The sequence below is a fragment of the Colossoma macropomum genome, unplaced genomic scaffold, assembly GCF_904425465.1.
Source record: "Colossoma macropomum unplaced genomic scaffold, Colossoma_macropomum, whole genome shotgun sequence".
NCBI classification, from domain to species: domain Eukaryota; kingdom Metazoa; phylum Chordata; class Actinopteri; order Characiformes; family Serrasalmidae; genus Colossoma; species Colossoma macropomum.
The window spans coordinates 1,224,767-1,241,105 of NW_023495565.1; the positions used below are offsets into that span (position 1 = coordinate 1,224,767).

The 16,339-nt window shown below is 39.2% G+C and overlaps 1 protein-coding gene across 1 annotated transcript in view; it reads left to right on the top strand.

The window, feature by feature from the left end:
• The first annotated feature begins 4,849 nt into the window (after nucleotides 1-4,849).
• The window catches only part of ncs1a (neuronal calcium sensor 1a), a 41,145-nt gene continuing 29,655 nt past the window's right edge, over nucleotides 4,850-16,339 (top strand). Inside the window, exon 1 of the mRNA XM_036563004.1 lies at nucleotides 4,850-5,335. Coding sequence (XP_036418897.1) covers nucleotides 5,272-5,335 — 64 coding nt within the window. The 5' untranslated portion in view covers nucleotides 4,850-5,271. The remainder of the gene's footprint in view (nucleotides 5,336-16,339) is intronic.

Here is a 16,339-nt window from a genome sequence, read left to right on the forward strand (position 1 = left end):
AACATTTGTTTCACAAACACACATACATGGATGTGAAAATGTCAAAGAAAAAGCTATGATTGGGAGCTTAGAAATCAGGACTAATCAGTCTTAATTGAAAAAGCAGTTCACATGAAATTTTCTGTCCTGTGGGCAATTACCCTGAAATAATGCCTTTAGGGAAGGATCTTTGCTTCTGCTTGATTTCCAAATTGAGTTCACAGGTTAGCATAGAATCTGGCAATATACCTGTTTAGTTAGCTAGCTCCTTAGCTAGGCGTCAAAGCTAAAAAATGATGAGATACAGCTATCTATAAAAACACTTGCAGTGTACATATATTAGTATTTAGTAACACATTATTGGTAAAACTCAATCGTTTCAGCCTCAATGAAAGGCACCCATTTTGGAAGGGAATCTAAGAGGGCACTTCATGAGTTTTTTCTCCTGTAGGGAACGTCATGTTTATCCCATTGTGAGGGCACCTGTATGTCACCACATCACATTTTCTCCACTGGAGAGACATCCACTAGTAAACTTTCTCACATTGTCATGCATGTAAGGACACCCTTTTCAGCACTGCATCACATTTTATTCACTGATTGTGCACAATTTGGGACACTGTCATGTAGGAGCAGTGTAGAGGGCACTTCATTGGAAGGGCACAGATAGGGAATGTTATTATCGATTATCCTTGCTTTATAGGTCACATCATCATAATTTATTGTATGAAGATGCACTTTAGAGGGCACTCAAACATTTTTTTTTCCATGTGAGGGGCAGTCAATAGGACACTTCTTGTCATTTTTGCCACTTTAGAGGGCACTTTAGCAAAGCTTTTTTAACCATGGGGACACCCTCCCCTCCTCACTGGAACAAAGGATTCTAGCCCAAATCTTAAAAACTGTTGGCATTATGCATTCTGGCAGGTTGCATTTTCCTGGCATCCACCAAACTCAGATTTGTTCAGACTGCCAAACTGACAAAGGTAGCATCCTATGAAAATATCACATGTAAAGTCACTGAGCTTTTCAGTACGATCCATTCTACCTTCAGCATTTGTCTATGGAGATTGCATGATTATCTGGTTGATTTCATCTGAACTCAATAATTAGGAGGGGTGTCCACATACTTTTGGCCATATAGTGTATCTGCCTTTTCAATCTTTAAGTCAAGTGAAGTCAAAGTTTATTTATATAGCGCTTTTTACAACAGGTGTTGTGACAAAGCAGCTTTACCGGGTCCGAGCCCCCATGAGCAAGCCAGTGGCGACAGTGGCAAGGAAAAACTCCCGAGGAGCAAGAGGATGAAACCTTGAGAGGAACCAAGACTCAAAATGGGAACCCATCCTCCTCTGGTCGACACCGGATAACAAACAGCATTAGTATCAAATATTAGAATACAAAACAAGAAAAACAGGTGGAGCAATGGTTAATTAGATAGTTTGAGTTAATGCAGAAGCAGCAACAGCATCAGGAGAGTCAGTTCATGCAGGTGAGGTGCAGATCAGCCAGCAGAAATGGAGCTCTGGTGACTTTAGCAGCTCTGGTGGCTCACATGTGGCGACTCAGGCAGACGTCGCTCAGGGGCTCAAATAAAGAGAGAGAGAGACAGAGAGAGAAAGATTGATTAACAGGACAGATCCGTTTATGGAGAGATAGTTCATAGTGCAACAACTGATGTTGGCAAATTGCTTGTGCAAAAAGATAAGTTTTGAGTCTAGTTTTAAATGTAGAGAGTGTGTCTGAGTCCCGGACAGAGGTCGTGAGATGATTCCATAATTTTGGGGCTATGTAGGAAAAACTGTTATTTTGTGAGTGGAGCGTACGTGTGGGTTCATATGACTGAATTAATTCATTAAGATACTGTGGGGCCAGGCCATTTAATGATTTATAAGTTAAGAGAAGGATCTTATACTCTACACGAAATTTAACAGGTAGCCCGTGTAATGATGGTCAAATTTTTTGGTCCTTGTAAGGACGCTAGCAGCTGCATTCTGGACCAGATGGATCTTTAAAGTGTTGGAGCTTCCAGCTAAAATGGTGTTACAGTAGTCCAGCCTGGAGGTTATAAATTCATGCACAAGTTTTTCTGCATCGTTTAGGGCTAGAATATTGCGTAGTTTAGCGATGTAAGTGTAAGAATGCGGTTCTAACGATGTTGCAAACGTTTATCAAAAGAGAGACTGGAATCGAAGATGACACCTAGATTTTTTACAGTAGAGCTTGGAATGACTGTATGGCCGTCTAAATTTAGTTCAAATTTGGAGAGTTGAGATCTCTCTGCTTTGGGTCCAAGTAGTAGGACCTCAGTTTTGTTAGGATTAAGAAGAAGGAAATTGTTGGTCATCCAATCTTTAGCAGTTTACCTCTGCTCATTCATGTGGAAAGGACAAGGAATTTTTCAGGATGCTTTTTGAGGGAGGCACAATACAGGGCAGCCAATTAGAACAGAGGTCATTTGTATATGTCAGTCTTAAAGTCACAGTAACCACAAAATTAGTTCTCTTTAGGTATAGGTCTGAAAATGGTAATGTAACAATGTATTATCATAGTTTTTGGTACATAAATCCATAAAATCCATACATACTATACTCATTTTAAAGCGTACTTATGACACTTTGGCATAAAGTCTGGTGCAACACCTTTGGAGCATGATGAAGAGCCGATTGGAAGAAGGAAAAAAGAATCTTTCATTGCAGGGAAAAGGGGACATATCAGGAGAAGTAGCCTACTTTTAAACTGGCCTGAGAAAGAGCTATTCTAATCTAGGGTAGCCATAGTCTGCCAGCTCAATATGGTGTGTTCTTTGAGGGGTGGGGGTATACAGTGACACAGCAGGTGATGCTGCTGGCAAAAGACTGCAGGCTGCTTCTAGGGCAGCATGGTGTTGACTCAGCACTATTCATCACTGCTTTACTTTTTTTTCTTTACTTTTTCATACAACTCTCTCATAAGCTCTTTTTGTTTTTCTTTCTCTCTGTCTTTCTGTCTCTCTCTCACGTTCTGTCTTTCTGTCACTCTGTCCATATTTCTCTCTCTCTCTCTCTCTCTCTCTCTCTCTCTCTCTTTGGATGAACTGCTGTCTTTTTTTTCTAGTCTGTCCCTCTCTTTTTGTTTTTCTGTCTCACTGTCTTTCTCTGCCTATCTTTCTCTCAGTGTTTCTATCTCTCTGCCTCTCTTTCTGTAACTGTCTACTGACATGTCTGTCTTTCTATCCATCTCTCTTTCGGTCTACCACACCTAAACAGATAGTATTTGAGTGGTGGACCATTCTTTCACACTGAAATGGTGCTGTGTAGTGTGTGTGGTGCTGGTACAAGCGTATCATGTATCAAGCATTTCATGCCCAGCAGTCATGCTGGGGTTTTTGCATGTCATTGTCACTTCTAGGTTGAATTTCTACATGTGAATAGTAGCATCTTTCTGCAGGCTCTCTAGTAGCCATTCTGCCAGCCTAGTGGAAATTGATATTTTTAATGAACAGTTGGCTCTGTGAAATGCTGTGATTCTGTGTTGAGCTGCTTATGAGCAATTAGGGGGGAAAGGGGAAGCATGAGAAGCCCTTGCTATTCATGCCTCTCCACATCGCCAAATCACATACAATGCTTAGGCACTTAGTGGCCCCAGTGTGACCCCAGTTTGTGTGGTCTACCACTGCCGTAGCTGAGCAGTTGTTGCTTCCAGTAATAGCACTTACATTCGACCAGGGCAGATCTGGCAGAGCAGAAATTTCACAAATTGACTTGCAGTCCTATGACAGTCTCATGTTTAAAGTCACTGAGGTCTTCAGTACAACTCATTATATTGTCAGTGTCTGTCTATGAAGACTGCACGGCTTGGTGCTTGATTTTATACACCTGTAAGCAATGGGTGTGGCTGAAACACCTGCACTTAATAATTAGGAGGGGTGTCTACATACTTCCGTACAGTGTAGCATTAGGAACACAATAAAAACACTTTTCGGTTTCCTAAATCAGATTTTCATCACATATTTTCAATGAAAAATACTTCATCAGTGCTATTGAAGGAAAATAGTATTCATAGTTCAACTAAGAGACCTCTAAAAGAGGTGGATGTTATTGCTACTATGAAAAGGCGTTCAATTATCATGTGTTAAATTTAATTCATACTAGTAACATTTTGAGATTTTAGAAATTTTGAGAACATTTTTTACATGTCAAATTTCATTTTTTTATTAAGTAGTAATAATTGTAAACTGAAATTGTAAACTGAATTTCTGAAGACACTGTGGCTTGAAAACTAACTTACTATATGGCAAATTACAAAATGAGATCTATAGCAACAGCATTTTCCATTGTTTAGGTTTGATTATTTTCCTTCTCTTAAATCTGCAGTCTAGAGCAGACCAAACACAGCCACAACCTCCCAGGATTTGCTCCCAGTTTAATTTTAAAAATGGTCTAGTAGTAACAGGCCAAGGCAACTGAACACGCAGTATAATTCGAAGATGTTTCGCTGTGTTTCACTATGAAGATGTTTCACTCATCCGAGCCCACTCAGGACTCGGGGTCTGAAGGCTCCAAAGGCCCCTGGCAGTCAGAAGCACATATTATCCATCCTTTTAATCTCAGCAGCGACAATAATAACAATAATTGATTCATTTTTATTGTCGTCGTTGTCTGTTATCAGTATTATAGCTACTCATATTGTGCTGTATTGTTATGAGATGTTCAGATTCCAAGTGAAAAGGAACGACAGAGAAAGGGGGTGTGGTTTAAGCGAAGGGGCGGAGCGAGCGTTGTCAGGGACTACGGCACAAACACAGCGCGTGGCGAGTAGCCACACCCACCAATACCCTCCCACACGCGCTCTCCGTCTTTCTCTTTCTCTCTCTATCTCTCTCTCTCTTTCTTTTTTTCACTCACACACTTATACAGACTCGAGCAAAGACAGCGTTTAGCCCGACAGCGAACCAAGTCTTCCGCCAGCTCCAGCGGCCAGCACTGCGGGCAGGAGCCCAGGACAGGAGCGCCTCTCGCGGCCTCGGGCTCCGCGGTTGGCAGGAATCGCGGGAGGAGGAGAAGCGGAGGAAACAAGGGACACGAGTGAAAAGATTACTGCCTCCCTCTCTCTCTCTTTGCCTGAGAAATGACACTGCGCCTTTAAATCGCATTTCTTCACTCTCATTTGCTCCGTTCCTCCTGCCGTTGTGTTTTTATATTCTTTTTCTTTCTCTTCTTACCTCTCTCGCGTTAAATGTGAGTGGGAAAAGAGGGGCAGTGGGGGCGGGGGACACATTCAGGGAGAAACGAGAGGAGAGAGAGAAGAGAGATGGGCAAATCCAACAGCAAACTCAAGCCTGAGGTGGTGGAGGAATTGACCAGAAAAACCTACTGTGAGTACTGCCATGCCTGAGGCATCTCTCTCGCTCTCTCTCTCTCACGCACACAAGCACACACACGCACTCAATGTTAATGTCAAGAGCTAGTTAGCTAGAATGTCCTCTACCCCCAGTTATTATGAATATCATTCAGTGTCAGTTTCCTGTGCATTGTATTGGGATTTCTGCAGAGCTGTGTCTGTTGATAGGCATAACATACTTGTATTGATTAGGGGTTGATGTGTAGACGTAAACGACTTCCCTCTTTGAGGTTCTGTATAAAATTATACTGAAACATTACAATTCATAGATGTTAATATTATGTTTCAAATACAATTTAATGCACGGATTCGTTTTTAAAAGTCCGGTGACACACTTAAAAGGCCTATATCTTACATTTTATTGTTTTATTCTAAGGTTTATATGACGTTTATATGGTTTTATAGACCAGAAACAGTTAACACTTTCAACATTTCTTTATCCCTTTAGAAATAAACAAGCTATGCCTTTAAGACTGATATATGTAAATGTAAATGACCACTATTCTGATTGGTTGCTCTGTTTTCTACTTAATTCAGAAAACAGTTCAAGCTGAAAACACTCCTTAAAACTATAGCTTCATTAAGCAGGGCCAAACTGCTGCAGGCTGAATACATGGATAAATGTAAATGTTGGTTTTCATGACATCACAAAAACAATTAATTCAGGTCTGTTTTTGCAGCTTAGTTTCCATATGTGGACTGAATTGTACGTTTTGGAACTTTGAAACTGAAGTGTTTGCATGCTACATCAATTTAAAAAAAGTGATATGGGCCCTCTAAACATTACCTGAAAACCTATACCAATCGAATAACATCTAAAAATGCTTAGACAGTGCTTAGAAAAGGAAATGTGTCGTGAAGTGATGTTCATGACACCTTGGAGGTGTTATTTAAAGCGTTATACAGAATGCGAATGTTCAGCTTTTTGCCAAGTTCCATGAGTTTCCCCTCTTCTAATAACCCTTTAATCATTTTTTGATTGGATTGGATTTCTGTTGGAATTAGCTATTGGTCCTGTTTGAGCCGTCGCCATCTCTCCTTGAATAAATAATGCTTTGCCACTGACTGTTGTGCTACGTGCTGTGCAAGTTCTCACCCATAACAGAGAAAACAAATAACATCACTGCAGGTCATGGAGAGAGTTACCTCAATAGAGTTAAATGATTCAAATGAGATTAGGCTCCTAGATGTTTATCATGGATAATGATAGAGCCATAGTGTGGGGGTATGATTGCTTCATTTTAAAGCAGGTGGTTTTTGCTATTGCTATTTGCTATTGCTATTTGCTATTTTTTTGCAGACAACATACAGGTTTTTAAGCATGTGTTGTCAAAGCCTGTCTACTAGTTTATGCAGAAAAAAGACCTTCACAATGTGGAAATTCTGTCTGTATATAGTCACAGTTTAAAGTAATATTCCACCGTCTCTCAACCTAATCTCTATCTGTCGGGCCTGTAGCATATGTTTGGTTACCGTGGACACTTTTGACATGTTTCCCTGGAAAAGAACAGAAAGTTTGTTGATCTGTTGACCCAAAACAAGGCAAATAGTTTCTTCAGCTTCAGCACCTGCCCACTGGCTTCTAAGTGTTCTTTGAGTCAGTGGATCAAACGGTCTACTTTTACTAAGCATAGGGAAATTAACATTATATTTATCTGACTAATTAATTGCTAAGGTGATTGGATTCATTGCAGCTACATCTATAATTTGAGTGATTGTTCAGTCTCTAACTGCTGGGTTTCTGTACATATTGGATCTCTGGCTGTTGCATAACTTTGGATGGGGTTTCTGTTATGAATTAAAATCAAATTATATACTCAAATGTTGCTGTTTATAAGCCTGCTAAGATTGCTTGGCTGCCATTTAACATTTGTTTCACTGGAGCCTTGTCTACTAGCTGACAACTGATGGGCACAACTAACTCTAAAAATTCACCCCTGCATAGCATTGATTAGGCATTGTTCATTCACCAGTTTGGATTAACATTAAGTCTTATTTGTAAATTTATTTACATGACTAGTATTATATTTTAAGCAAGTCATGAGTGTTAAATCATTGGCTTAGTATACTGTTTGCCAGCATGTTATGATTACACAAATCAACCTGGCTCATTCGACTTACTAGATTTAAGATTATTATTACATAAGGAAGTGGAAAAAAATATTAAAATATATAGAGAAAATGAGACTCCTAACAACCCTGCTAGACACTTGGTAGACCACCAAAACTCTCCTCATCAGATAAACAGTACCCACAAATTTCATCTTTGTGAGACAGGAGAAAATCAAGCTCTCCTCTTGCTTCAGATCTGAAAAAATACACCAGTTCTGTCTATCCTTCCACTGTGAGAAGACAGCTCAACACTTTGGGTCTGAAAGGATGTGTAGCTGTCAAGAAGCTGTTTCTGAGAAAAAGGAAATAGACAAAAAAAAGGAAATCTGCAAATTCAAACAAAGAAGCTGGCGGTGTTCTCAGAATCATGTACCACTCCAGACCTCAACATCTTTGATTATGTTTGTTTGGTATTAATTGGATTGTGAGATGCAAAAAAAACAACCAACTTCTAAGACTGAACTTTGGAGGGGTGAGAATATGATCATTGTAAGACATTTGCCCAGCTGTATGGCATGGAAGTCAATTCCACTAATAATTCCACATTTTGCTGTCTCGAACAAATTTGAGAATATGCACCACTTGAAACTGATGTGTATGTGTGTGTGTGTTGAGAGATCCCGGAAGTGCAGAGGTCGTGCTTAGTTTGTGCCCGATTGTGTTGGAGGGGGCCGACCAAAGCTGTCAGCATGGAGTCTAAATTACCACTTTCATGCTGCGAAGTTCACTCAGCATGTGTGCGTGTATATGTGTGTGTTCTCATGTGTGCATCTCTTAACAGACCCGGAGACTATGCTTAAAAAACCACCCAGACTTCAAAGGCCCCTTGCTGTCACCATTTTTCTGTAGCAAGCCTTTTAATAGTTAATAAGCTATGCAAGATGACTGGCATTGATTTAGTTTCTTCTTTGCTGTGTTGGCATTTTTGAAGAGGAAATTATTAAGAGTATTTGCTTGATAGCAAGGCATGGTTGGGCATGGTCTTGCTTCAGGTTGTGTTCGTTCTGTGTCCTGCTGTACATAGGATAGTGTAGGTCTTCTGTTGAGTCAGATGTCACCTGCCCTGTGTTAACATGTTCAAAATCAAAACGCACATTTTAACTCAGTTCTACTGGAAAATGAAAGTGAATATGATAAAATGCTCATTATTGGCCAATGAGGAATGTGATATATTTTTTCATCCACAACAGTAACATCCACAACAGTAGCTGCCTTTTCCCCTTTGTGTTTGGAGGAAGACATTTACAGCGCTATTGCATGTGTAGCTTCCTTTCTCTGTCTCTGCCTTAGCCCTAGCTTGTAATTACTACTGGTGGCCCAGTGGATAGAGTGGCCTGTAATTAGGTTGAGACTGGCATTGCTCAAAGGACCTCCTGGCTCCCACTCATTACAGTAAACAACACACACAGAGGGGGCTTCATTATGAAGATTCATGAGAAATAATGAAGGCATAATATAGAGTATTACAGTATTACAGTGTTATACATTTGTAGTAAAATAAGCTACTTTAAATGGATTGTCTTCAGATAACTCATGTAAATGTACTGAGGTCAGACTGCTCAAACAAACACTCTGCTACCCTATGGGAAGAAATACGTAGCCAACAGAGAGTGTCCTTAAACACGCTTGTCTTTTAAGAAAGCCTTTAATTTCACAAATTGTCTTAAATTCGGTTTGGCGTGGTCTGAGATTAAGGGTACAGTTGCTGCACCACATCTTCTCCTATTGGCTGAAGCATGAATATATCAGCATACACCCCAGCCAAAGTTCTACTAGTTTTTAGACATTGCCATGCATTGGCGTCTGCTGTCACATTGTTTTTCTGGCACATTGTTTTCTTTGAAATCAATGGCCTATTTTTGACAGATACCAAAATGTGTTTGTGAAAGCGGCCTTGGCCAAATTACCTTGGTGCTAGTTCTTTCCTTTTAATCACATCCTTGGCAATGTACTCACTTAACAGTACTTGAGTTTTATGGTAGCAACGTATAATATACTTGATTATTCACAAATATGAGCAAAACTATCACATTTATAGCTGGAATTTGGTCTGATTTGAAGTATTTATATTTGCCCTGATTTGTCACAATGCAGAGAAATGTAATTTTTCAGTATTCATAATTGGTTACATTTAAAGTTGCATTAAAAAGTTTTAAAAAACATTACATTTAGGTTGCGAATGCCTTCCTGCAATTGTAGTATAATACTTGGCTAGCTACTAGTTGTTCTTATCTTATCATTAGGCTACATGTGACTACTGTTGGTATCACGTAACCTACTTTACTTTGTTTTATGTTTCTACTGCAAGCAATTCTGTGATATTTCAGGCTAGATTTGTTATAGTATTAGTTCAAATATATTACTGTTTGATAGTATCGGGGCGATGCTTATACTGCATTTCAGATAAATGCTGTGTTTCTTTGTGCATTGTCACTTTCTCTCTCTTTTTGATCTGTCTCTCAGTTCTCAATCAGTCACTATCGTTTTCTCCTCCTCCTCTCCCTTATTCCTTTTTTTCAACCTGACTGCCACCTGTCTTTTCTTATTCTTCTCCACTATCTCTCTGCATGCTCTGCCTTTTCTCCTGGTTGGCTCTCTCTTCTCCTCCTTTATCTCATTCTCTTTCTCTCTATCTCCCTCTCTCTTTCTCTCAACCATGGCTCCATTCATCATTTCTTCACCCTTTTCCCTCATTTAGAAATGTAACCCCAGGTTTTATCTTTGCCTTAGAGGCAAAGTGACAGATGCTTTACTCCTCACCCCGCTCCCTTTGAGAACATATGAATGTTTACATGTGTATTTAGCTCTTTGTGGGGACAAAATGTCCCCAGGATGATAACAGGCAAAACATTTTAACATTGTAGGAACTTTTGGCTGATCACCATGGAGAAGAATGTCTTTTTTATTTATAAAAAGAGCAAAAAGCTGATGTTTTGGTTCTGGAGGCTAAAGTTGTTAAAGTGAGATTGGATTAGGTGTAGCACAGCAGCATTTAGTCATATAGAAAACAATAGAAATACAACACAGTTATGCATCTGTGTGTGTGTGTGTGTGTGTGTGTGTGTGTTTAGTTCTTTGTGGGAACCAGCATGTCTCCAGGTTTACAAATTACATGAACATTTTACTAGTTCTGGGCCATTTAAATTTGCTCATATAGTTGTGTCATAAAGCAATACTGATTTTAGTTTTAGTAGTATTCATGCAAAAACTAAATAAAGGAAAGAGCATTTTCTGTCCACATTTGTTTTTTTCAGTGATAGATAATATAGCCTGCAAATGACGTTTTTCCTGATCACATGTTAAATACACTTTATGTAGGCAACATTTAAACATAACTTTTCATCAGTCTAACATATTAGCCTATCTCAGTCTAACAGAATGCCTTACAAGCCTGACATGCCAGGCTTGTTTTTATTCTGGATGCTTTAAATCTAGGGGTGCACAACTCTGGGTAATGGAGGGCCAGTGTCCAGTGCAGTTTAGTGATTTACCTGCTCAAACACATCTCACTTAACTTGAAATATATGATATTGAATGCTATCAGTATCGCCCGGACAATTGATACTTACATATTGGTGGTATTGGTACATTTTTACTTTTTTACATTTTGACTTCCACTACAAATTAAGAATGTTTTTCCATCTCTTGTAATTTTACCATTTTGGAGATATAAGGTTTTGTTCCGACAGCGACAATATGTATGACCTCATGTTCTAACATTGTAATAGGTGTGTATGTGTGTGTGTGTGTGTGTGTGTGTGTGTGTGTGTGTGTAATAGTTAGAATAGCTAGAATGAGGCCATTTATACTATACACAGGCTGTCACATTATCTCACCCAGTTTGGTCACGCTCATGCTCTCCTGTGTCCTTACATCTCTCAAATTGTTATCTTTTACATGCTTGTGCTTTGTGTTGTCCATTGAGATAAGATGTATTCATTCATCCACAACATTCCTTACATCTTTTCCTCAGCACCTTAAATATAAATATTATATAAAATTTAAATATAAATATTATATATAAAATATAGCCTTCATGTTCAGAGCTCTTGTTCGACATCCACTACAGTTGCTTATTCTGGAAAACAATGCTTATTCTCACTGCATGCATGTAAATTATACTTGTGCAGTGAATGAGCTGCTATTATATGCAGCTGATGTTTATGTACAACTGATCTTCTAAACAAAATGCATTCATCAAATCAAAACCTAAAATAAAACCTTTGTTTGCATTTTAACTCCAGTGTAATTCAAAACTCGGGTTATATTACTAATTGATCTATTATGCACTAGTTTGAAAGTGTAAAATATTTTATCTAAAGTCAACATTCGGGCTAAGTATAGAGGACATAATAGAGGACATGTGGAGCTCAGATCATAAATTTTAATGGTTGATTTCAATTTCTTTACAGCCAAAATGGCCAGTGTGGTTTTTGGGCTGATTTGTAGTAGTCTGAAGTTCACACTGTGTGGGTTAAATGAACACATGAAACATTCTAGCACGTTTACGGTACTTTTTATTAACCAAACTCACAATATAAACATATAAACAACATTATTTTCTCTTTTCAGTTCAGTTTTAAATCAGTTTATTTGAATAACATGCATCAAATAAAGTGCTACATCAAAAGTAAGAGGTAACTGGTTGTTTAGCACAATGAATCACACATAGTAATCATGTTGTGACATTTTGGTAGAAATGTAGCAGAAGCATTGAAATACAGTGTGAGTGCACTTACCTGACTCACGTTATTTATGTCATAAAATTGCAACACAGATTGGCCAAAATAAAACCCATAAAGATTCCAGTTTTGGTAGATTTTGTATCCCTAATACTGATTGTATATCTATACCTACAGTATTTCAAGTGTGTCTCATTCAGCATTAAAAATGAATACAAATTTGAACAAATTTCATCTCCATTTTTGTAAGCTCTAAATCTATCCTTCCTCTCCTCCATGCTGTTCTCACCCACATTGAGTAGCTTTGTGTTTGTGTTCTGTGTGTGGGCTTGTCTTTAGAGCTGAGTAGATGCAGTGAGGAAGCATGACTGTTGGCTTCATCAGCCTGGGCGTATTCTCAGCCTCAGTGTGGGAGTGCTGATCCTGGATCAGTTTCTCCCTGTTTCTGAGTGCTGATTTCACTCATGTAAACAGGTCTGACACCAGCAGTGCAGTGAGGCCACAACTAATAATTATTACTAAAATCATACATCAACATATAGACAACTGTTCGAATAATTGTTTAATCAAACCATTGTACTTTCTGCTGTAATCTCTCAGTTTGCTCCGTCACAGTGCTGTCACCATTCGAAGCTGATAAACAAAAGTGCTGTGTAGTGCTTTGTAACATTCATATGAATGTTATAAAGCATTACACAGCACTTTTATTTTTATATATATCACAGGTTGACTACCTGACCTACACTAATAGTTTTATACTATATCCACAAGTATCCAGACACTCAGAATTCAGCTACTTTAAGATGCACCCATTCCTGACACGGGCATTTAATTGCATAGACACAGCTTGTACAATTTCTATAGACAAGCACTCCCAATAGGGCACACTGGAGCAGCTGCAGGTGAGCACATCGCTATGCCCAATGCCAAACGTTAGCTGGAGGACTATAAAGCTCCACAGCATTGGGCTGTGGAGCAGTGAAACTGCATTCTCTGGAATGATGTATCACCATGACTTCTAGGATAGGTGGTGTTTATGATCCAGAAGCTAATTATTTGACATTAGTACCTGCCCTTGTGGCTGAATCCAATTAAATCCTCAGAGCAGTGTTCCAACATCTAGTGTAGAGCCCTCCCAGAAGGGGAATACCCTTAACACCCTTGAGGAAGCATTGGATAAGCAGGTGTCTACAAACGTTTGGATCTGTATTGTACATTAGAAAGATCAGCTCTGATCCAGAGTTGATGAAGACTCCTCCTATTCATGGTGCTCCCAGCCACCCTCATCATATTCGTCACATTGACTTTATTTACACAAATAAGCCTAATCAAAAGCCTCTGTGGGGTGTGGAACAGAGTGATGTTGATTATAATGCGGTGCTCTGCTGCACGAGCCCACTCACACAGGCAGGCTGGCAGGGGATAGCCCTTTATCCAAGAGTAACTCAACCAAGTGTGTGTCAATCTGTATGTGTGTTTGTGTGTCTGCACCTGCTAGAACATGATGGGTTGTGTGTGATGCTTCCTTCTGTTGAAGTTCTTTCTGTTCAGTCAAGTGTGCTTTTGAGGTCACATGGGGAAGATGTGAGAGTGTGTTTTTGTGTTTGTGCTTGTAGGTGTGTGCTTGTAGGTGCAGTCTTAACTGCAGCTTTATTTAGTTTTTTTTTTTCTTAAATGAGAATTGCACAGAATTTTCAAAATTTCTGCATAATTCAGTTGTCAAGATGAAAGAAACGTACCAACAGTGCAGAACATGCTAAGCCTTGTACCTCCCATGTATTGAGTTGCAGTCTGAGGTTAGTTAGTCCAGTTTGTTGTTGAAAGAGCAGGCATCGGCAATCTGTTGAGTTAAAGGGCAAAAAGAGGGTTGAAGGAAAAGCTGTTCTCTTGGAGTTACCTATTAGCCTTTAGCCTAGCATGGAGACCAGTTGGCTTTTCACACAAACCACTTATGTCGGCCCTTGCTCAGCTAGCTTTTCAGGCCGACATGCTGTGGCCTCGGGCCTGGTCTTCACTACAAGCCAAGAGACTCCATAGCTTCTCAGCTTATGCTGATAGCGTGAATGGCTTGTAATATTTACCAAAGTCCAGCATTGTCTAGTGGTGGTAGATGAAAGCTCGAGTGCAAGAGACACATGTATTAGACAAATGACTTGAGAAATTTGGATGTAAAACAGAGTTCCCAATTCCAATATCCATTTACCTCAAATAGTGGCACTGCACTCAGCTGGTCTCGAGAACTGTTTCCAAATCCACCCCAAGGCCGAGTGAAGACCGTGTCAAATTGATATCGAGACAGACGCTGTTAATTTACTGAGTCTGGATATTTAGATTATACAAAAACTGTGGTGACCTTTGTCATGGACGATATTGTAGCTATATAGAAGTCTGTTTTAGATTTGTAACACATTGTTTTATACATTTGCACATCCCTTTTTTAAAGCCAGAGCACACCAACCAGAAAAACACAAAGATGAACAAACATCAACAAAGATGAACATTTTAATGTTTGCAGTTGTCCTTAGAATAGAGTTGTCCCAGAGAGGCTGAGAGCAGTAATTTGGCTAACATATCTCCCTTAGGACTGATGACTTACTTCAGTGTTTGATTCTGATTTGTATAGGCTTATAGGGATGGTTCATAGTGCACAGGAATCAGCTGAATCAATTAGATATCAGATCAGATTTCTCTTTGTCTAATCTATATGAAATGAGTGACTGAGGATGCACCCCAGCTTCTCTGCTTTGAATGTGATGATAGAAATTCAATGTTCAATATATAATCTTAACTTCTTATATACGTACATACACTGTAAAACCTGACCAGTTACACACACGCTCACATATCATCTAAATCGCTTATGCTTCTGGGTCGCGGTGGGGTGCTGGAGCCTATCCCAGCTGTCGCTGGGCAGAAGGCAGGATACACCCTGGACAGGTCGCCAGAAAGGACCCTCGTCGCCCAGCCGGGAACCAAACCCAGGTCCTTCTTGCTGAGAGGCGACAGCGCTACCCATTGCGCCACCGTGCCGCCCCCCCCGACCAGTTACATCAACTCAAATGGTTTATGGAAACTGGTTGTCTTAAATGGTTTAAGTTAAATAACTTAACATATTTAACCATAAATAATTTCCTAAACTGAGTATGAACAAAACACCTGTTTATTGTTGTATACTCTTACGTAAACTGAGTAAAGTGAACTAGTGCAAAGTGAACTGGTAGGCTGGGGAGAATGACAACACACAGACGGTAGGGTACAGAAGGTGGAAAGACATGCCCAATATGCAAATATATGGTACCAAGAGCCAATAGGAATGATGTGGATTTTACTCAAGAAGGTTGCATTGACCAAACATTTATGAAGTAAAGCTGAGAAGTCTAAACTAAATTTCAATAAGTTGATTCAACTTAAAGGTCTCATTTGAATGTCTGAAATAAATGAAGTTACGAGAAAAGCACAAAAAGTCCAAATCATTTAAATGTAAAAGTTTATGTGAGTCTATTACATAAATATACTGATACAGAATACTTCTACAGCTCAACCCCTGAATCAACTGATGCTTTAGCTAAAAACGTTAGAACATACTTCCCTTGTGCTGAGGTGACCAGCTACTCCTTATAGGCAGAAAATACTATTCCATGTGCTTGGCAACCATTACTTTTAACGTGGGTAGTTCTGAATAAGCTAAAACTAGGAGTAATACATGCAGTACACAGCCTGTCATTCATTGTAAGTGTGCATATGTAGTTAGAAGAGGGGAAAATAATCCAGCCACACTAAATTTTCAACAGTCTTTAAAAACAAACCCTTATTGGCCTGTTTGTATTTGTGTGTAATGACAATTTAAATACAAATAGTGAAAATAATATATTTAAATGAAGTTAACTCAAAATATGCTAAAAAAAGTTTACTCAACAAATCAATTTTATTTGAATTTTTTCAGATTAAGTTACTCCAGCGTTTAAGTTGTGTTAACCTAATTCTTTCATTAAGATGTACAGTTAGGTTTTACAGCGTATTTATATCTTTATAGGTCTGAGCGATACTGTGATAATTTTGTGCTTCATAACGCACCACATATTTTCAATATGGGACAGGCAGGCCAGTCTAGCACCCTCACTGTCTGATTACAGCCATGCTGTTGTAATGTGCAGAATGTTTCTTGCTGTTGTCAAGTTTTTCAG